Raw genomic sequence first — 23238 nt, 5'->3', positions numbered from 1 at the left:
GGGGGTGCCAGTCACCAATTTGCCGACAAAATAGGGCGTGGCCTAAGATATTTCAATGTAGGGGTGTGGCATTTTAACGCAATAGATTTTGTTTATCAAAGGGGATGTTCTCGTTAGTCAATCATCGCTTCAACTTTCGAGTGACTTTGGGTATTTAGGTCTCGAAGGCCTTGAAACAAAACCGAAAGACGAAGTCCCCAAAACCGAAATGTTTGCGACCACGCCCTTTAGATTGTCTTAAAATGCATTTCAGAATATTTCTTGCAGTCATTTCTTGCAATCGTTTAGAACTTTTAACTACTTTTAGGCATACCTACGTTTCATTGATTTCATTCTTAAAATGGAGTTCATTACTACTTGAAGCCCCCTTGACCTCAAGGCCCTGAGGCAATTTGCCCCCTTTCCATGCTTACAGTGGCTTCCAGTACCTCCAGGATCAACGTTCAGAGTTTTTCAATAAACTTTGACCCTTCCTTAAACCCCAAACTTTGGGTAGAAATTAGGTCGCCCTGGATATTGGACATTAGATTCTAGCCTCCGGCTGCCGAAAATGAGTCAATTTAGGTTTTGGGGGACATTTGCCCCACCGTGACACCCATAGCGATATCTTTTCCTGTTTTGATTTGCTGAGGGCTTTTGGGCAATACTTTTAAGTTCATATCCTCATCTTATCCCATCTGTTCTCTAAAGCTATTGCTTTGGGAACTTTGAAAGCAAAGCCCGAAAAAACTCTACTTTTAGAAAATTTGCCGACAAGAATTCTCTAGGGGGGTGCCGCACCCCCCGCACCCCCCTGCTAGCGACCGCCCTGGTTGTAGGTGGAAATCAGACTCTCTAAATCGGCAGAATTAGGGTTTGCTGCGAGAATCCAAGCCATTGTCTCATCTGGTAAAATTCCTCTGAGAATAAGTCTCAGATCTCTCTGATCCTAGCTATTATTTCTCAAATTTCAATGCATCATTGAACGAAATATTTTGTCCCGGACAGCCAATCAAATTCTTTGTTCTTCAAAAAGTTTTGATACTATAAACGGGATCCTTGTTACAGATGGCAAATAATCTATTCTCTCACTGATGTACAAATTTTGCTTGGCTCTTCTTATTCTCTTTTCGCGCAGTTTGAAAGCATGATCTCGTTTGTAATGCAGACACCACGCACCCGCCAGTGTGACCAGATTTTAGAATTATGGCAAATTTGTCATAAGATTGTGTTAGATTTGCAAAATTTATGCTAAATTTCAAATCAAGGCAACCCTGTTCGAGAAAGAGGCTAACATATGCTCAGAATATCAAAAGTGGCCAGCAGGGCCTATTTTAGTGTGGTTTTTTCTACATTTTGTGGTCTTGGAAATCCAAAATGTGGTCTTGGAAATTCAAAATTGTGGAATGGGTTTTTTTCATTTTAGATATATTTTTGTTATATAAATATGTTTTTCTGTTGATAGAGTTTTGAGATTTTATAGCATAACAGAACAGTACAAAACATCCATGAATCGTAGCACAAGTTCCTTGGTCCAGATTGATCTAGTCCAACAAGAGCAAAAAATGTTACAGCCAATCAGCTTTTTGCTCTCAAATCGTGTAAAAGCCAATCAGAGCTTGTAAAAGATCCCTGAATCTAGCGACAATAACAACAACCGCGGCCAAACAGCCACCAAGCTGCGTGAAAGTGCACTACAACCTTCGAACTGCTGCAAGCGAAAAAATCTCAAGGCAATCCCCCCATTATTAATTTTCAAAAATCTTATAGCCCCCTGCTCTTATTAGAACCCTCCGCTTTTTAATTTTTTGGGCTCAGCGTGGCCTTCAATGTTAAAATAAATATGAACTATAGAGCGTCTAGCAATGTTAACCTTTAACTACTGTTACTGTCGGATTCCATAAAGAATAGGCTATAATAGAAACATATTTGTAATCGTGTTATGTTGAATATTTTTGTTCTACACGAATAAAGAAAAACGCTTTCTACGGCAACGGTCGATATTTCGAAATTCCATGCTTCATATACAGCCTTCTTTTCTTAAAGTGTGGTCTTGGAAAATTTCCATAAAATAGGTCCTGGTGCCCAGATTTGCCATTGGGCCTTTTTGACCACTCATCCAAAACCCAGTGTACTGATTCTTCATAAATAGAAATTAGAAAAATTAGCAATTTAGATCAATGGTTTTGATGACCAATTTTCTCCATTTCGGCAGTTTTGGCAAAACCCATTGACCGTCATAAATTGATTTAACCGAAGAAGCAAAATTTGGCTGAATCCTGGCCGCATGTTGCAAGAAACAACGAAATGCAAAGGAAACAAAAGTTTTTGCACAGATAATATTCAAACATTTTTTAAAAATAATTTCAAAATTGCAAATGATGAATGATGAAACAAAGCAAAAGATAACAGACAGTTTTTGATAAAAGCAAATGAAAACTTTTGTAACCTACAAAGCAAATTTTGATTGCGATATCTCTCCCAATAATTAGCAAAAATTTAGCTTTTTTGTATACTGCGTTTAGCTGGCTGAATTCGGGTGCCAACTATAAAATATGTGGTTGCCAACCAATCCAAACATCTGACAAAATTCTAAAACTGGAAAGTCCCATTTCACTCCCAATTTACTCTCATTTGGTAACGATAGACAACGGATCAATTGAACAATGATTTTTTTGAAAAAAAATTCAAATTATGTTATATTTTATGCTAAATAATGATTTTTGGCCAAAGTTATGCTAAAACCATAAAGCCTTGGCCAAACTATTCGATTTTGTGCTCGATCTTTCTCTCGACATTTGATCTCAAAATCGAGCGAAGTCGAGCATGGATGGTCAAACGATTCGATTTTTCGCTCGATTTTTCACTCGACTTTTTGCTCACGCCAGCAAAATGAAGGCAAAAAACGCAAAGCGGCTGCCGTGCTTTTCTTACATGCAAATATCCTTTTACATTAACTTGACAAATTCTAGCGTCATTCGTTTCAGACAGTAACCGTCACTAACTATTTTATTTCGTTTAAGCAAATTATTTATTATTTTTTCGGCATACTTTTGTTTCGTTTAATTAATTCCATTCTTTAAATAGAATTCATCACTTTAAAGGGTCCCCTTGACCTAGAGGCCCCATGGTAGTATGTTTCCCTGCCCCTGCTTTTGGCCGCCCGGCTTTCGAATATATCAGCTCTGTTACAAATAACTAAGCATAGCAGATAACGGCTTGTATGATCATGTTTAGGCCCATTGCTGTTCTTGTTGTACCTTAATGACTTCGAAACTTGCCTAAAGAGGATATGCAAGTTTCACTCTCGCTAAAAGAGCTTGAAAACGTAATACAAAACTTCCAAGCTGAATTAGAGAAATATTTCCGAGCGGACGTATACACCGCGAGAAAACCGAGTTCATGGTTATTGACTATCCTCGTAGATAGATCAAATAGCTAGAGCTACCACCAGTTTATTTGGATAGTACTCTAATTTAACAGTTTCATAAAACGAAATACCTAGGACTTACGGCTGACGATAAGTTGTGCTGGGATGATCAGTACAAATCAGTCAAAGGGAAGGTAGCGGGTGGCTTAGCATCGATTAGAAAATTGAAAAACATCTTACGACAATCCCATCTGCTCAATGCATATCAAGCATTCGTTGCAAGCCGCTAAAGGTACGCTAACATGGCTTACAGTGTGCATATTTTGGAATGGTTTCCTCTCTGATGCCAAACTATGCAAATAAAAACAGAACAGAGCAATTGACCAAAAGTGACGAACGCTTAGAAAAAGAGACTCGTGAACATAAATCAATCGATGAAGGTTGACTTAGCAGTCACGACTTATAAAATTGACAATCAGCTCTACCTTGCAAGATTTAGAAATAACTTAATCAAAAGGTCTGCCATCTATACAACACGAGGAATAGGAAGAATCTTCTTGTGCAAAAACTAACATCAGGGTACAAAAATGGTTGTTTTTTGTGGACTGGTCAAAATGCTTGGAATGATATCCCACAATCCATTAGAGATAACAATGTCATCTTACGATTTAAAAAAGAAACTAAGATCACATCTTTTGAGCTAACAGAAGTCAGCTCGGCATTAATCCATGGGAGATTAGGCAATGTATATTTTGAATATCTGAGTAACCTTAACAAAATTTTATTGTTATATAGTTCTTTTGTATATGATAACTTTTCTTTTTACTGAATGGATATCGTGTATAAATAAGATTAAATGAAATAAAAATGTGAAAAAATGACAGCAAAAGTCCTACGAGCAAGACTTACGACAAAATTTTACCTAACTTGTGAAACTATCCCTTTTAAACCTTTTACACAAACTTGAAATAACATATACATAATGCACCAAAGTGCCTATTTACAGGCGCTGATGCCACCAGAGTGCAATGATGCTACTATTATCACGTGGTATTGTAGGCTCAGCAAAGATAGATTTTCCATTGAACTGAATCGAATGTGCACGGAAATGAGACCAAAAGATTCCATTAGTTGAATAGCAAGAAAGAGAGGCGATTCGAAGAGCGAAGTAGAAGAAAAGACGTGGGGATTGTACGTCAAGAAAGGGACTGAATTTACATGTAACCAGCGTTCGATTTTATTTGAATGTTCATAGTGTAAAATGGAGAATTTATTGTGTGGTTTCTGCCAACAGTGGCAATGTAAAGTTGCTTGAACGCACCAGCAGGCAACAGTATTGTCCGAAGAGAAACTCTTGTCTAACATATACCGTATTTTAACTTTATTATTTTGCAAGTTTTAAAACTGAAACATTCTCCTGGCGTGCTGAATTAGATGCGTATATGTCCAGCAATCAAATAAAAGGAATCCATTTTATGAATGCTAATGAATTATTTTTTCTGATATAATCTGATGTGCTAGATACTTCATGAGACCTTGTGGTTTGTTTTTGGCTGTTGTGCTAGGATTCGCTTGCCAGGTCTTTTTAAGCGAGCTACGATAAAAACCATTTATTATTTTCGAAAGAATCCTGGTGCCAATACAAAGTTTTCAGAAATGAAAAGAATAGCACTCCGTTCAAGCGGAAAAGGTAACCAAATCGGGATCCCGATCGTTTTGCATGTCATGTACCGGGTGCCAAAAACATTATTCCAAATTCAGATAAACAAAATGGCAGCTCTGACTTTTATGTAGCCAGTGTGCAGACTTGACTGGTTTTCCCAAAGAGGAGTTGATGTCATTATGCTTGTTTTTGTCGTTATGTCACCAAAACCTGAAACAACAAATACATAATGCACAAAGATGCCTGTTTCTTTGCTTTATCTTGGTCGTAATGTCACTTCAATTCAAAGGGGAATCTTCCTGTTTGTTTCAGACTATTCAATTGAAGTTTCGGTAAAAAGTTATCAAAGCCACCTCAAACTATGTGATGTTTCTCCATGTAATATTTTGAGCTGCTGATAATTTCAGAAAAATAAAACTTTAAGCCTAGGCCAAGACGAGCTAGTACAATTTTCAGTGGGCACTGCTTTGATTTCTTTATAGATTTGCTTTCATTTTCTTGCTTTCTCTTATGTTCATCGCTCGCGATAACACAACTGTTGCTGTGACAATATAGGCATTGATTTTTCGTTCAGCTGGCAAAATCTCCTGTTACTGTTTTAATAGGTTTTAAAGGTTCAATAAAAAGTCTCCAACTAATGCATAAGTATAGATTTTCCCAAAGTTTTTTGTTAAACTTTACGACAGAGAATGTGAGTGTTGATAAGGAATGATAAACGGAGCAAGGAATAGATCATTTTTCCTCCGCAGTCACATTCTCTCTCTTAAACTTGAATATTCTCCCTCGCTCTACGGTTTTCCCGTGCAAATTAAACATAAGCATATCGGTGATGTTTAGGCTAGGGTCATATCAAGCATTTATCCTTAGAGATTTATCACATCTGCACGAGCTTCTTTACTGGGCAAGTTTGAATAACACGTATATTAAAGCATGTTAGGCCTTGTAATGGAGCAAGACCCACAACGATGTGTGGGATTTCTCCAAACACACTCTCTCTCTCTGAAAATTGCCAATTTGGAATTTTAATTATGGTTGATCGTCTAGAAGATCTTTGTCAACTTAAATGTCCCTTCAAGGAATCTTTCAACAGAAGAATATTGGGAAAGTTTTCCTGGTAAGCTTGTTGATAGAAGTCTGCCTGTTGTTGAGAAGCTTTTATGTAAGAAGAACGAGTACATTATTTTGCAAGCAGTCTGTTTGAGTGTGATTTCACTTACCGCTACCAAGGAATCTTTCTCTGAATGTTATTCTTACCAGTGTGGAGGTAGCAAGCTCCTAGGAAAGCCCTTCAAATGCCTTCTATGGTAAAAATTTATCCGTGATATTAACGCAGCAAATATGAATTTTACAGGAGATTTATAATGGTATACTGGACAACTAACACAAAATATTTTATGATATTTGAAATCGTTTCTCAGCCCCTTTTGTTTAATAAGAAATGAAGAGGAAGGCGGAAAAGTCTTGTTTCGTCATTGCAGTTCTCCTTTCAGCTATTAACTCAGTCATTCCTTTTATATTAACTCAGTCATTCCGTTTTTTATATTCAAAGATGAAAGAGGATAATATAATCCCAACACTCATTCGTTTCAGTTTTGGGCAAATGTTCCTAGAAAAGCTTGATTTTAATTTCTTATAAAGAGAAATATTTTTGTAATCCAAATATTTATAAATATTTGGAAATCTGTTCGTGGAGGGTAGCAGTGAAAGATCGAGTGCAGCCTTCCATCTTCATTTTCCGAATCACAAAACTAGAAAAAGTAGCAAGACTTGGGAAGTGCATCTTAGACCATCGAAAGACAGCCAGTAATAAGTGGCGATCATCTAATAGCATTATCCCTTCGGGCATTTTCTTTGTTGATTGCAAAATATCAAATGCATTGCAAATTATATTCTTGTTACTTTTTGAGAAAATTTATCCAAAAACGGTCGCAGGAAGGATTCAAAATCCGCTTTTGATTGCATACAATTATATTCAAACAAGCAGACTCCATTGCCATTTGTTTGGAGAAACATTGCCTTACCTAAAACTTTGATCAGTAGTGGCCTAATTAAAACTTTTTTGCGAATATGCAGCTACGTCTGCTGGTCTATAAAACTTAAGCCATGAAGGCCCTGCTAGAAATCGGTGAAAAGAATTTCCAAACGATGCTTATATTACGCAGTATCCTCTGTGTTTTCCAGGGTAGAAAATCAAAGTGAGATAAGAGAAAGTGATTTATTTAAAAAAAATCAATCTTATGGTAGCCCTTATGTTTTCTGGTGGGTGGACAAACCCAGTATCCATTGTCATGGCTATAGGTCGAAGTGACTGCCACTCCCAAAGACTTTATCGATTAGTAACAGTCATAAAAGAGACAAAGGATTTGCTTTGGAACCTGAACTACATATGAAGAACTTTTGTAGGGACCTCTTTCAGCCTAGAGAATATTTACTCATTTCTTTTCTTGCTGTCTATCAAATTGCTTGAAAAGCTAAAAATTTTAGCGCCTAATCGACCTCCTTACAGAGGTAGTTTGAAGGAGATTTCTGTTCAATAAGATAGCTTTGTGATGGTCTTCAATCTTTCTTTTTTTATCACAATAAAAACAAATACAAAAGTCAAGTTGATCATTGGTGAAATAGACGTTAACGTTATCGAGTTGTCTCCACACCCAACATTACAAATATTCCAGAACTTTGCATAATACACTATAAATACACGATACAGAGCAAAAGAGCACAATACAACACAATACAACACAATACAATACAGTACAATACAGTACAAATCAGTACAAATACAGTACAAATACAATACAAATCAATCATCCCCCTCTCCCCTACAGAACAATGTTGGTTTACTATCAAACGGGTTAGGATTTTAGAAAGCTCTTTCTTTTGCGCCTCTTTTATGATATTTCTCTAAATCATCAATATTGTTTTAGGGGGAAGGGGGCGGAAGTAGCAATTTTTTTCATGAAAGGAATGAAAGATATCAAATCTTAGAGATTAGTAGCTTTTTGGCCCTTTTTGAATTCGGATATTGCCGGAGCACCTCGGATTTCGGGGCCAAGGTCATAATCTGCGGTACTATCGTCTGTAACGTAGCGACTCCCAGCCGAGCTCCTCGTATTTTCTGTCCGTGCCTATGCCCTTCCACGCCCCACGAATCTTTCCTTTAAAAAGGCGTTGGCTTTACCAAAGGTTGTAAAGGATACCAGGGCCGCGGAGAGGATTTCTGGGCCCCGGGTCAAAACGAAAGAAAAAAGCAAGGCACACCGGAGGCGAGCCTTTTCGAGGTCCGGGGAAACTTTTTAAAACGATGGTTGCTAAAATTGCGGCTCTTTTGGCTGCTGATATTGCGATGGTGGCTATTACTTCTCTAGTCTTTTCAATATAGTTTAAATGTTACTAGTATACTATCGTCATAATGCATGCATAAAATATGCAATTCTTTACATTCAAAAAATCTTAAGAAGTGAAAAATGTTTAAATAGTAAATTTGATCAAAGCGGACAGGCTGCACCAAATAGATTTTTACTATTCAAATAACTTGAAAAACTTTACACCTAGCAATCAGAATGCAACCTTTCAATGTCAATAAAAAACTAATTGATTCGATCTTGGAAGAAGAAGCATCAACCAATGCAGCTGTTGAACAAGCTTAAGCATTTGAATTAATACGCTTATTTCCAAATGTTTTCATTGCATTAAGGTTGTTTCTGACTTTGCCTGCTAGTGTTGCATCAGCTGAAATATCGTTAAAATTGTCCAAAGGAACTGAAATTTCCGACAAACTTTACTATAGCTCCATAATTGACCCTTTTATCTATGGACCCCTAAAGTCATGGGCCCCCGGGTCAGTTATCCCCCTGACCCCCCTCTCCTCAGCACTAGACACAACTCACACAAATTTCACTTCGTTGTGTTGCTTCTGCTTGCACCAAGATCTCTTGGGGCCTCGACTACGACTGAGGCACCAATGTGAACAGAGCATTTTTTAAGGGCTTTTGGGCATTTTTCAAAAGGGCCCACGCTCACCCCAAAAAGTTGTACGGGATTTATGGACGGTTGCTTAAGGATGTTATATGCTTCCAGTCACGCTAAAAATTCTGGCTTGTTGAAAGGCCTAGCTGGGTTGTTCATACATAAACTGTTTGATTGTGTTGTCTTATTGCCAAGGATATAAGCTAAAAATAGTTAAAAATTCAGTTTTGGATGTGGAATTGAACTTTTTGCGTTGTTTGCAATTAATTAGATTTAGCAAATGGTTCGGGACATTAAAGTTATGCTGTTTTCATACTGAATTTTTTTAGGATTGAGGACTTCGGCTTCAAGATTTGACACGAAGTCTTATTAAAGCATTCTTACCTATTGTTTATATACAAAATTGGAACCTTTTCATGGAATATTACTGGGAGTTATTCAATAAAATTACCAAAAGCGTTTCTGTTTTGAAGTACAAAACAATGAAGAAAAGGGCTTCAGAAAATTGGTCAAAAATAGATAAATCCATCCAACCAAAACAGAAGGTATTCTCAATGTCATAAATGACAATTTGATTTGTTTATATCAAAAACTGTGCAAAATCGTTGCAATGCAGGGACAAGATAATGGGACATCATATGTACTCAGTAAAAGAAAGATGAAACAAAATAACTTTGACCAGTAGCTTTTTGATACCTTAAAGAAAACAGACACGGAAAACCAAACGATTAAATTTACAAGAAGAGGAAGTTTGTTAAGATTCATTTTCACAAATGAGTCTAACCACCTTTGGATTAACATTGATGCAATGTATCATGTGAACAGTTTAAGTGTTTTCTGTCAGTTTTCATTATTGATAAATATGTTGTTTAAAAGTGTGTCAAGACAAATTCCTCTTTACCCTCGGGGAGTATTATTTTTGTAATGAAATTTGATGTGACAAGCCTTTGCTGCACTTACAGACCTTCTGGTTCTGGCATTGATTGATCGTATTAGGACTAATCTCAACAAATTAATTAATAATCAGGTATTATTAATATAAACCATTGAATTTTGATCCTAGAAAACCTAAGAACGAGTTTGTTATTATTGACTCTCGTACAATTTCTTACCTTGCATAAAACATCCAATAAAAATTTCCTTAAAACTAGTCAAAAATTATTGATAAAATACTAATATGAATTTCAATAAGTCAATAACCTTTAAATGTGACTATATGTCTTTTAACAAGAGAGCTTTTATTGATGATTTCATTCCATCAAAAATGAATTATATTCATAATGACGTTGGTATCAATGAAAATTATAAACAACTTTTTGAAGACCTCATTGAAATACATGCAGATATTAAAAATCTACAATAAATAATACTAAGTTAAAGCCAAAACATGGTCCAACAGCAGAATACAAAATATAATACAAATTCATGAAGAAAGGTAAATCGAGCATTGAGATCAAAAAAGGAAAAATCTATTTTTAAAACTAATTAACTAGAAATGATCAAGTTATTAAATAATTATGGGTGGGCATAAAGTCAATGTTTTGTTTATAAACTATCTGAATCAAACTGGAATCTCTAGTTTCTCTTTAACAATTTTTTATAACGCTGCTGAAAATATCAACAAAAAGTTGGTATCATCTTGAAAAAAGAACATACATGATCGTCTCCCTAGTCAGTCACATTCATATTAAGAATCAGATTTTTGAATTGGACTCGTAAAAGAGTTCTTGGCCTATCAGTGTTTCCAATGAATTAATCTAAATATCTAGGATCCCACATTGTGAATACTTTAGCAAATCTCATTGATCGGTCATTTTTCAAAAGAATTTAATTGAAAGTGTTCAAAGTAGTTTCTGTTTTAAAAATGAATATTCCCACAATAAATCAAACTATAGGCCTATATCATTTCTCTATTTTATCAAACAATACCAAAAGGCAATGAACAAAAGGCTCTCTTTAGCCATTAGTCATAACAAAATAATTCACCCAATAGAAATTTTAAGGAAACCATTTAATTGATCATGCTTTAATACGTTTATGCGACTGAAGCAATAAGAAATACTCTTGGCAATAGGAGATATTGCTCAGGCCTACAAAAGTTTTTGATACTGTAAACTATGACATTTTGAACAAGCTTCGCCACCGTTGTATTAGAGGATTTGCTCTCGTTTGGTTTTGACCGTAATTTTAACAATTTTTTAGTCGATGCCGTGAACTTTAAACAAAGCTGAAGATCATATGTGCTGGGCCACAGGGATCTGTACTAGGACCTTTGTTTTTCCTCATTTTATCAAAACTGAGCTTTACCCCTTTGCAGATAATTCAAAAATTCACGATGAGTCGGAATCAATAGATAACATCTTTAAAAAATTGAATACAGAATTTAAGTATATGTAAAATGGCTAGATGTTAATAGACTTGCATCTAACTTTAAAGAAAAATAACAAATTTTTAAATCTTTCTACAAACTAATTCACCTTACATTTTTTTCAAAGCCGGTAATAAAACATATCACTAGAGTAAATTAAGAAGGTTTTGGATAAATCCTCTTGATGGACATCTTGCTTTAAGATTCATCTGAGTGAACTCTCTAAAACTCGTTTTCAAAACAAACCAGATCAAAAACAAACTTGATTACAGGTTACAGGGACAAGATAATGGGACATCATATGTACTCAGTTAAAGAAAGATGAAACAAAATAACTTTGACCAGCAGCTTTTGAACATCTTAAAGAAAACATTGTTGACAGTTTTGTAGAATAGACATAATCTGCGGTACTATCGTCTGTAACGTCTGTAATTTATTTGCACAAATGAGTCTAACTACATTTGGATCAACATTGATGCAAAATATTACGTGAACAGTTTAAGTGTTTTCTGTTAGTTTTCATTATCGATAAATATGTTGTTTAAAAGTGTGTCAGGACAAATTTCTCTTTACCCTCGGAAAGTATTATTTTTGTAATGAAATTTGATGTGACAAGCCTTTGCTGCACTTGCAGACCTTCTGGTTCTGGCATTGATTGATCGTATTAGGACTTATCTCAACAAATTAATTAATAATCAGGTATTATTAATATAAACCCTTGAATTTTCATCCTAGAAAACCTAAGAACGAGTTTGTTATTATTGACTCTCGTACAATTTCTTACCTTGCATAAAACATCCAATAAAAATTTCCTTAAAACTAGTCAAAAATTATTGATAAAATACTAATATGAATTTCAATAAGTCAATAACCTTTAAATGTGACTATATGTCTTTTAACGAGAGAGCTTTTATTGATGACTTCATTCCATCAAAAATGAATTATATTCATAATGACGTTGGTATCAATGAAAATTATAAATAACTTTTTGAAGACCTCATTGAAATACATGCAGATATTAAAAATCTACAATAAATAATACTAAGTTAAAGCCAAAACATGGTCCAACAGCAGAATACAAAATATAATACAAATTCATGAAGAAAGGTAAATCGAGCATTGAGATCAAAAAAGGAAAAATATATTTTTAAAACTACTTAACTAGAAATGATCAAGTTATTAAATAATTATGGGTGGGCATAAAGTCAATGTTTTGTTTATAAACTATCTGAATCAAACTGGAATCTCTAGTTTCTCTTTAACAATTTTTTATAACGCTGCTGAAAATATCAACAAAAAGTTGGTATCATCTTGAAAAAAGAACATACATGATCGTCTCCCTAGTCAGTCACATTCATATTAAGAATCAGATTTTTGAATTGGACTCGTAAAAGAGTTCTGGGCCTATCAGTGTTTCCAATGAATTAATCTAAATATCTAGGATCCCACATTGTGAATACTTTAGCAAATCTCATTGATCGGTCATTTTTCAAAAGAATTTAATTGAAAGTGTTCAAAGTAGTTTCTGTTTTAAAAATGAATATTCCCACAATAAATCAAACTATAGGCCTATATCATTTCTCTATTTTATCAAACAATACCAAAAGGCAATGAACAAAAGGCTCTCTTTAGCCATTAGTCATAACAAAATAATTCACCCAATAGAAATTTTAAGGAAACCATTTAATTGATCATGCTTTAATACGTTTATGCGACTGAAGCAATAAGAAATACTCTTGGCAATAGGAGATATTGCTCTGGCCTACAAAAGTTTTTGATACTGTTAACTATGACATTTTGAACAAGCTTCGCCACCGTTGTATTAGAGGATTTGCTCTCGTTTGGTTTTGACCGTAATTTTAACAATTTTTTAGTCAATGGCGTAAACTTTAGACAAAGCTGAAGATCATATGTGCTGTGCCACAGGGATCTGTACTAGGACCTTTGTTTTTCCTCATTTTATCAAAACTGAGCTTTACCCCTTTGCAGATAATTCAAAAATTCACGATGAGTCTGAATCAATAGATAACATCTTTAAAAAATTGAATACAGAATTTAAGTATATGTAAAATGGCTAGATGTTAATAAACTTGCATCTAACTTTAAAGAAAAATAACAAATTTTTAAATCTTTCTACAAACTAATTCACCTTACATTTTTTTCAAAGCCGGTAATAAAACATATCACTAGAGTAAATTAAGAAAGTTTTGGAGAAATCCTCTTAATGGACATCTTGCTTTAAAGTTTCATCTGAGTGAACTCTCTAAAACTCGTTTTCAAAACAAATCGGATCAAAAACAAACTTGATTAGAGGCTGATGTTCTGCTGATTTGGTGATGATGAGTTTGGCTTTAAAATCAGCAAGAGTTGCAGAAATTTTAACATTTTTAAAACAAATGTTTGATATCAACTATCTTTAATCTTTTTTTTTAAAAAGAGGGTTTGCCCCAAATTATCTCATTCTTTGCCAGTTTTTGTGCTTTTGTAAATAATGAATTGAGCAGTGCGTAAAGTTGTATGATCAATGGAGCTTTGTGTGAAATGAAAACATTTTTGTTTGGGTCTGGTGGCACTGCGAGTAACTTACATAAAAATTCATTTTCTTTCATCTTCATCCCATCTGAAAAATTTCCATCCTTTCTATAATGCCTGCCAAAAGTCGTTTCCAAGGTCCAAATCAATCATCCCCCTCTCCTCTACAGAACAATGCTGGTTTACAAACAAACGGGTTAGGATTTTAGGAAACACAGTCTTTTGCGCTTTTTTATGACATTTCTCTAAATTATCAACATTGTTTAGGGGGCAGGGGGCGGAAGAAGTAATTTTTCTTCGGGAAAGGAATGAAAGATATCAAATGCAACGCAAATTGGATGTTCCAAGTAATTTTGGCAGGCCTTGAACATTTCATGACCTTTTCATGAAAATAGCTCATGTCATATTTATCTTTTCAAGAGGCAAAACCAATAACCATTAGAAAAGCAGTCCAATTTCAGTTTTGCCAGTCGTGGCTAAACTCAAAGATTAATTTAAGGTGCAGTGATGCTTAATTTGTGCAGTGATGAATCAAAAATGTGCAGTGACGAATTGAAAAATGTGCAGTGATGAATTACTTCACTTTTCAGTTTGAAATACTCCAAATACTACTGATTTGGGTGTTTTTAGAATAAAGACAAATGAGTGCGAATTATAATCGAGAGTAAAATGAGATAATCGAATCAACCTGCGTGTGAAACTCAACTAAAACCAGTTTTAACAATAAAGAAAATATACAGTTAATAACAAACGCACTTCATAATGCAAAAAGTGTTTTTTAAGAAAATAGAAAGAATACTGGAAAAGAAATAAATAAAAAGAGCAATGCAATAAATCTGTTATTGCTAAGATTCCAAGGAATAAGCCGAGGTCTGTGGGTTCTTTTAAAATAATTATGTACATTTCAAGACTGGAATTAATCAAATGTAATAAAAGCATGCCTTTAAAAAAGCAAAATGTTTTAAATTATTGCAAGAAAATAACTGCTAGAAATATTTTGAAATATATTTCAAGCTAATCTAAAGGGTGTGGTCACAAAATTTTCTACTCGCTCCGCTCGCAGGAAAGCTTCTTCTTTCAGATAATCCTAGGGCCTCCGACAACCTGGGCTTTCTTGTATTGCATGGCCAAAAAGACCCAATGTCACTACCACCATCAAATGGGGGCCTGCTTCTCTTCTCTTCTATGAAACACAATACACTACAATAATTGGAGTGAATACCATTTCTATTTTTTTATATTTAGATAAGAATGTTTTTTGGTTTGGGTATCCATAAAGCTAGCCAGGCATAGTTTTGAAAGATTAGTAGCAGTTACAGAATTGTATTATATAGATAAAACCTCATATTACATAAAAAATATGTAATATACAGCAGGGGCGGATCCAGGATTTTTGGTGACTATAGCTCAAATCTTTTGGGATCGGAACCACGCCCTCCTTGCTTGTAGGACACGCCCACTATATGGGCAAATGATATAACCATGTGTGTTTATAGTTGCTTTGTATTAATAAATATTCCTTGGAACATCCTTTTTCTATTTCCAGGGACGCCAGAGAAGGGGGTGTGGGGGTACAACCGCCCCTGTTTCCCCTTGGCAGAAGGTGCAAGGGTTGTTTTTAATAAAGTTGCCTTGAAACTGGCCAATTGTAATAATCAGAGAGATTCATATAAAATTCGGAACTTCTCAAAACATGTAAAATAGTTCTATATGCCGAAAGTTAGCCAATGTTGAAGATACCCACAGAAGATCGAAATGAAATTGCAGTTACGTATGAATCAAAAGCCCTTTTACTCAAGCCTGCACCCCCCCCCCCCCCCCCCCTCTCGCCGCTTGGTCGTTCCGCCGCCCCTGTCTATTCCCTAGTAGGTCCTTGCCTTTGAAGCTACATTACAGGGGACCCAGGATGTGAAAACGAGCTATAGTCCACTGTTGCTTTACATGGGACAGAGAGCGGAGAAGTAACGTGGATACTCATATTCTATTGGTTAAAAGGCCATTTTCAAAACTGACTATAGCTTCACTATAGCTCGCGCCAAAAATTATAGTACGGGTTTCATTGTCTTCGATGCCTTTTCCAGAGCAAATCCCCAGACCGACTATAGCTCGGAATATCCACTGTAGCTCAATTCTGGTTGGTTACGGTCAACAAAGAACGAAACTTCTGATTCGTCTAAGTTTTAATATTAGACCATTTTGCGCTCAGTGTTTTATATCTTATCTGGAGAGGCATTGTGATGACACATTGCCAGCATTGCATGTTTGTTAATCGCATTTGATAACCTATACCGCTGCTTTCAAATGTTGATAGTAAACACTTGTGGGCATAAACACATTTTTAGGGACTGCAAGGAAACTTTGTATTTCTAAAATCAAACACTGAGAATTTGACTATAGCTCGAGCTACAGTTGCTATAGTCTGGATCCGCTCCTGTACAGTAAGGCTGTGTTTTGGACAGTTCTTACAACATTGAAATTGTAACATGATTAGAGGTCAAGTCTCTAAAAGCAGCACTTTTTGAAAAGAAACGGCTAGAAACAATTGATTTGCTTTTTAAGGATCAATCAATAACTTACAAACACAGTAATTGCCTTCCAATCTATTTCCCCCATTCACAAAGAAATACTATATTGACTCCATAGGGAGTCATAATGAAGAAAATATTCCCTGTTATCAGGTTTGCTACTCTGTTTTCTTTTGGCCAGGTTTGATATGTTCTAGTAAGATTTATACATAATCAGTAGCAGCTGTAGTTTGGCCAAATTACACTGAAAATGTCCCTGAAAACAATGTCAAACATTTTTGGTCCGTCCAAAAGAGGTCCATTCAAAACTTAGCCACACCCTTAGCCACACCCTATTTGGCACCGAAAATCTGCGTTTTACGCTGTTTTGTGCAGTGATGAAAATTCCTTAAATTAATGCCTGGCTAAACTTGTATGAAATCATTTCTACCATAATCAGGAAGAGAATAATTATTTAGTATTATAATTTCATTCTCAACATCCGGTAATGACATTTCTGCTAAAAGGGACGAGTTTTTGGTTCATCGATATAGTGAAAAGAAAGGTACTGTTATGTATTTCATAGATCACAAGAATGCATTTGATAAGGTTGGACAACAAAACTATTAGATTAGATTGAATTTTATAAACTTGGTGGACTTACATAGTTCAGTTCTTATTGTTATGACTGGAGGGCTGATTACAAAGCTTAAAGTATTGAGAACATTGATTACAAGTACCACAGGGATCGTGCCCAGGGCCATTACTTTTTCTATGAGGCATAAATGTGGCAGAGACAACCGATCATGTTTAATGCACAGCTTTTTCGCACAAGTCCGGGCCTCGTTATCGACTAGGGGATTTGATGCATCGAGAGCGGGTTACAGGGCGACAACCTTATATTCTGTGTTGACTGGATGATTCAACGTATGATGATTAGTTTGACCGAAAAACAATATAGATGTGGTCCATACTTTTACTGTAGGGGGCTATATAAAAACCTGGAAAACGATTAAATAAGCCTACGAATAGAAATTGGTGATTGATCTACCTAGGGAAGTCAGATAAGAACAGTGGATAAAAGATCTCTACAGCATTATACACGTAATTATGTTGAAGCTGAAACCTTAGACAATTTATATAGAAGCATCGTGGCCATATTTATATAGAAGCCATATTTCAGCCACTCTTTTTGAGGCTCACGTTCTACTTTGAAACCCAAAATGCTACAAAATATCCAAAATGAAGAAGCCAGAATAATAGCGTAGCATTTCCATCTATCTATAATGTCGTCAACAGTTGTAAACAACTTCTAAACGCCCTCTCATCTCAAATTGTCTACAACTGTTTTGATGGAACGTGATTTCCAAAGCAGACCTTGCAATAACTCTTGTGAGAACAGGCAATTACCAAAATCCTGTGAGTCTGTCACCTCCATTTAATGCCTCAATACAAAGACTAAATGAAAAAGACTGAAGAAGTATCTGTCTGCCATTGCAGCATATATTCATTCATCAATGTGCCTTGTCACTTTCTTTATTAGCTTAAATTATTATGGCATATGAAATAATTTATAGTGTAAGTATATTCGCAGGGCCAAATATAAATCAGCATACATATACTGAATTTGTAAAATGGGTAAAGAATTCTAGAATTATGTGAATGGGGTACTATGGGTTTCTCCCCCAGCTTCACCAACCAGAAGTGTTATGCACAGTTTTTCAATTAGATACGCACCCACAATCACACCCAAAACAACACTACCCACAGCTACTTAAAAAACAGCACCTACAGCCCCGACCACTTATGCTATGCAGTCAGTTGCTTAGCCATAATGGGTGGGGTCATGAAAGTCATCGAACTAAGACATGTCACAAAAGTTTCAACTTCTGATTATCTGTTGATGTAGAGGGGTATAATCTGTTTTCCATATCAGGTATTGACAAAATGCAGTGCCTGGGTGTTATCTCGCGGTGTTTTTGTTCATGAAGCCTTTTACTTCCCCCCTAACCACACAAATGTTTGGATAACAAGTCGAGGCACCGTCGCCCTGACAGATCTCTTGCTTTATGTTGCAAAATAGACAGCGTGTACTATAGTTTTGATTTGAAAAGAATAAATTTTCCTCACCCCACCCAGAAGTTCTGCAAATCTTACGAAAATGTTCTGGGGTCATAGCCCCCTGGTCCACCTTTGGCATGCCCCTCTCCTTAACCTCATACGTTGGATAGGATTTTATGCTGCATGAGGATTTGAAGTCTGAGGTGGCACTTAAGGGTTATAGACCCCTGATAGAGCATGCTAGCCCAATCGTCAGATATCAAATATCAAACTTATCCTATTAAGCAGGGATGGATTTAGCAGGGGGGGTTGGGGGTTGTGTAGGGGGTGCGATACCCTTTTCCAATATTTCTGTGTCTTTCGGTAAACATTGTTTCATTCGGTAAAAATTATTTGTTGGTAGTCAGTATTAACAAAATAACGCAGTCAGTATTAGCAAAATAAATATTTTACTTTATTTTTTTTCTTAGCAGCATTTATCTTCTTATCAGTAGCGTAGCGGGGGGGGGGAGAGGAATTTTCGGCGTTGTCGCAAAACATTTCCTCTATATATGTACAGAATGTTCAACACTTTCCCCTTGTTTGTATAGAAAAGTCCTTCACGTTCTCAAACATTCTCGATAAATAAGAAACTAAAATGCTTAAGCAATCCAATCCTTAAAAAAATGGATTCTGAAATGCTTCTCGTGGATTTTGCTCCAAGGAAAACGGACTTGGTTTAAAACTTTTGAATACTGTTTACTATTTTTGGATATTTGATAACAACTTTGGAAAAGAACTTTTTACACTTAGTGCTTCCTCGCCATACACAATTCACGATATAAACGTTAGTGAAGGTGAAGGAAACGAATGGTGAAGGAAATAGACAGTTGTAGAATATGGTCAGCCACAAAACGCTCATATGACGTTGTATAAAGGGAAATTGCCACGTAAAGTTGCCATAGCTTTTTCAAACGCATTTGAAGATGGGTGTTTTTCCAAATTCTTAGGGGTCTGGTCAGCAAAAATTGTCTTCCCTTTGCCCCATCAATCTTCCAACCCTAGCTACGCCACTGCTTTGTATCGTCTCTACCTTAAAGTTGAAAACCAAATTTTAAAAATTGGCATTTCCATCATTTACCAGTGACCTGAAGGGTGTGGCACCAAAATTAGTGTCTAACACCCCCCCCCCATCATTGTTGCTTAAATCTGCCCCTGCTATAAAAGTTCAAAGAGGAGACATAAACCCCCCTGTCTAGTCACCAACTTCACTGGAAAGTTTTCGGTGAGGTGCGACCTCTGTTTCGGGTGTGCCTCACAAACCCTTTTGTTATGTTTACTACCGCCGCAGGTTCGGTGACAGTCGTCTGTTGACCACCGAGTGGAAATGTGCCCAGACTAATGATCCAGACAATATTCTTCAATGTCACATTGTATCTAGTCTTGTTTGAAGTTGGTAGCCTAAAGACATTATTGTAATCACAATGGTGGCTTAGCTTTAATCTCATCATGGGATCGTAATGTGTCCTTTGTCTTTGTGACACAGTCACTAGAGGACCGTCGGATTGAAAAAATTAGTCGAGTTAAAAGTGACAAAAACAACTTTCTATGCGTTTCATTTTCTATTGCTATGATGTATGATTAGGAAATACATGTAAGGAACCTGTTTCGCTTAATACAACTAAAAGTGAATTTGTACAAATTTAAAGTCCACGAATGACTTATTACACACAGCATACTACTTCGTATAACAAAACCAATTTATACATTGAAATATAAAAGCGAAACTATTGTTGATCGACCCGCGTTATCAACAGTATTGTTAAAGTACGTTATGGGCCATGTGGTTGTGTCAACCCTAAAAACCGCGTTGTTGCGTTATTTACAACCTAAACGAAAAACCACTAAAGGATTGCTTTACTGGCCTGTAAAAATATTATGTAACGAAGGAAACGAGCTTCAGAGCATAAAATTTTGAAAATTTAAAAATGACGACCTTTAATTTCTGAGTAAAATTATGGAATAAGGATGACTATTCTAAAATGTTAGTGGCCTATGCTATGATGAGTTCAGATGAAACTTGTCACAATTTCTAGCAAACAAACTGGATTCAAAGGAGAAAAGTATCTGCTAAAGCAGAAAACAACGAAGAGGTATTCATAGAATGCAGTAACATTTTTCTTCGATAGCGAAGAATACGAATTTGCGGGTTATACTGTTATCTTATATATTTTGAATTAGCCACTCATCTAAAAAACGAGTTTAAAATTGCAAATATGAGACATGTGATTAATGGCATTTCGCAATTCGCTGAAATCTTGCATCAAATTTTAACACGAAAAGCCGCAAAATTCAAACTAAATCGAAAAATTTGCAACCTTGGTTGCAGATATTTGATTTGTTGTTTCTGCGGTTTCAGCTTAAATTCAAGTCGAATTGCCATCAATTGTAACTGCGATAATTTGCGAATGAAAAAATTAATCTCTGAAACTTAATATTATATTGAAGGCCAAGCAAAAATGTTTTCCCTTATTGCCGTGTTTTTAATATCAGTCCCGAAACTTCTGTAGACTCTTCTTCATTGTGATGCAATTTGAGTTAGTTTTTAAAATAGGTCTTCTTGGCTGTGGTTCTTGTGGGGTAACTTTCTTTATCCATCGACCGGTAGCCACGTTACATATATCTGCACAGTTCGGAATATGCCTCTTCCATGGCTGCACTATGACTCCGTAATGAAGCAATGCAGTGGGATGCCTTGAAATGCCACTGACGATGTAAGCACTCTGCATTACTTAATTCTGATGCCTCTTCATGTGCAGTGCTAGGTGATCAGATCGGCTGAATGCCCTGTCACAATGCCTGCATTTGAACGGTTTGGCACCAGTGTGTTTTCTAAAATGACGTGTTAATTCATCAGATCGCGCAAATTTCCAAGTGCATCCATCCCACGAGCATTTGTATGGCTTCTCTCCGGTATGGGTTCGAATATGTGCTTTGAGGTGTGAGCTCTTGGTGTAAACCTTAGTGCAGCCAGGGTATTCACAACGGTGCACTCGTCGTTTTTGTAGATCGGGGTTTTCTCTTCTTGAGTATGGTGGAGGCGGAGAGAAAATTATGAACTGGTTTGGAATAACTTGATTTAAGTTCATTTCAGGCGAGCCAGGATTTGAATGAGGTGGTGTGGGTAAGAAGTTCATTCCACAGGGTTGCGTTGTAACCGGCAGTTGTACGTAGGTCTGAGTAAGGGCATCGCAGATGGTGTTCGTTGGGTCTAAGTTCGCCATGCTAGGCCTCGGTAGATGGTGTAGCGGGGGTGGCGACGACGAATGTACAAAAGATGTCATTTCATTAACTGATGCCGGGCAATATGCCTGTTCTGTATTATTCAGCTGGCTGTCGTATGACTTATCTCCTCGAGGCCCGTAAAAACTTTGTTCGCCATTCTCATTAAAGTCGACGCCCAACATTTCGTTAGAATCTACTGACGAAGATGTATCGGGGTTAGACGAAGTGTCACTCTCACTTTCGCTGAAAAAATCTTCTACTTCTGAAACACTCCGTCGTCTTGAACGATTAAGTGACAATGCATTTTGGGACTCCAGGTACTGGTCCATTTCTCTGAGAGTCTAGAAGATAAAAAGTCGGTTGATTAAATCACCCGAAAATAAGCGAAGATTGTTAAACAAATTCAACTACATGTAAAACAGGGGATCAACATTCTGCAATTGAGCCTAGCACCTGGTAGCTTATGAATGTCAAGTAAAAATGCTCCCATGTAGAAAAAAGAGTAGAAAGAATTTTCTTTTACCCTCATTTGCTGTGGTCTGTGCGCCATTGCCGAGTTGTTGTTCGTTATTAATCGTAAAATGGAGAAGCCCCGAGAGAATTAAAACTTCAATATCGATTTTGAGAAAAGGCTTCAGACACTACAGACCTCATACTCCAGGAAAGCATATAATTCCCAAGCAATGTATAAATATATAGGGCTTAAATCCAGAAGCATTCCCAGATAGGACAACTAGAAAAATTCGTACGACGAGAACTTAGATTTTCGGAATCCACGAGGTCAAATGGAAATTCAGTTAAATCGCACAAACATATCTTTATTTCATCGAAATATCTACATTTCCACTCAATTCACAAAAAAAGAATATCATTTTGGCCTACAACAGTCAGTTTGAAGCTACAACGAGGCCGCATTTGAAGCTCTTACGATATTTCCTCTCATCACCGAAAGTTGCAGCGAAAACCAAGTTTTCCTTCCCGATTGAAATTCTTAACATCTTGAAATCCAGACTTATTAACACTTATCCTAAAAAATTGAATACACCATGATAAACAGTGTACGTTAATCGCTATATACTAAATCTATCCAGGAACCTAGAGCTTGGAAACAGGCCTGAATGCATTTCCTGACGAGAATTAAGAATTCGTACGAACGAAAACGAAAATTTACCTGTCGCCAATCGTCCATTGATTCGGTGCTTTGAGGAAAAAGCTGCATCCTCTCGGCTTTGCCACGTAAATTTGCCATTTCAGTCTCATTTTCAGCAATTCTTTGCTCACACGATAAATCTGAGATTAGTTGAAGTTGTTCGACCATAGTATTTAATGAGTTAGAAGTTGGAATCATCTTGCAATTCGAAGGATAGCTGAGTTACGAAAACTCGTCGAGCGCTGCCTTAGTTCCTTCTCCGTAAAACGAATCTTAACCGACTACTCAACGATAATACTCGCAATGCTTATATTTTCCGAGTCATACCGAAAGTTCATAATGTTGCCCATATATGGTAAATCGCCTTCAGCGAGTTTAATT

General features: G+C 36.3%; 1 protein-coding gene across 2 annotated transcripts; it reads right to left on the bottom strand.

Annotated features, from left to right (window-relative positions):
• Positions 1-20025: 20025 nt before the first annotated feature.
• LOC135686941 (uncharacterized) lies at positions 20026-23169 on the bottom strand. 2 transcript variants are annotated; one of them, XM_065203345.2, is made up of 2 exons: positions 22879-23169; positions 20026-22048 (listed from the first exon to the last, which is right to left on the bottom strand). In XM_065203345.2, exons 1-2 carry the CDS (start codon positions 23053-23055, stop codon positions 21215-21217), a joined length of 1011 nt encoding a protein of 336 aa, XP_065059417.1. In that variant the 5' UTR covers positions 23056-23169; the 3' UTR covers positions 20026-21214. The 2 variants fall into 2 exon arrangements, with proteins under 2 accessions (XP_065059417.1, XP_065059418.1); XM_065203346.2 differs by lacking the exon at positions 22879-23169 and adding an exon at positions 22636-22794.
• Positions 23170-23238: the final 69 nt, after the last annotated feature.

This window comes from Rhopilema esculentum, chromosome 6 (genome assembly GCF_057945365.1).
Source record: "Rhopilema esculentum isolate cy_ngs chromosome 6, ASM5794536v1, whole genome shotgun sequence".
Taxonomy (NCBI): Eukaryota; Metazoa; Cnidaria; class Scyphozoa; order Rhizostomeae; family Rhizostomatidae; genus Rhopilema; species Rhopilema esculentum.
Note: the sequence above shows the minus strand (reverse complement) of the source record. Positions and strands in the feature narration are given on the sequence as shown.

What these genes read in the sequence shown, in the direction of transcription:
- LOC135686941 (XM_065203345.2), bottom strand. Translation starts at nt 23,055, where the DNA reads ATGATTCCAACTTCTAACTCATTAAATACTATGGTCGAACAACTTCAA. An exon ending in CAATGGACGATTGGCGACAG is followed by an intron (nt 22,049 to 22,878) that starts GTAAATTTTCGT and finishes TTTATCTTCTAG; the next exon opens with ACTCTCAGAGAAATGGACCA.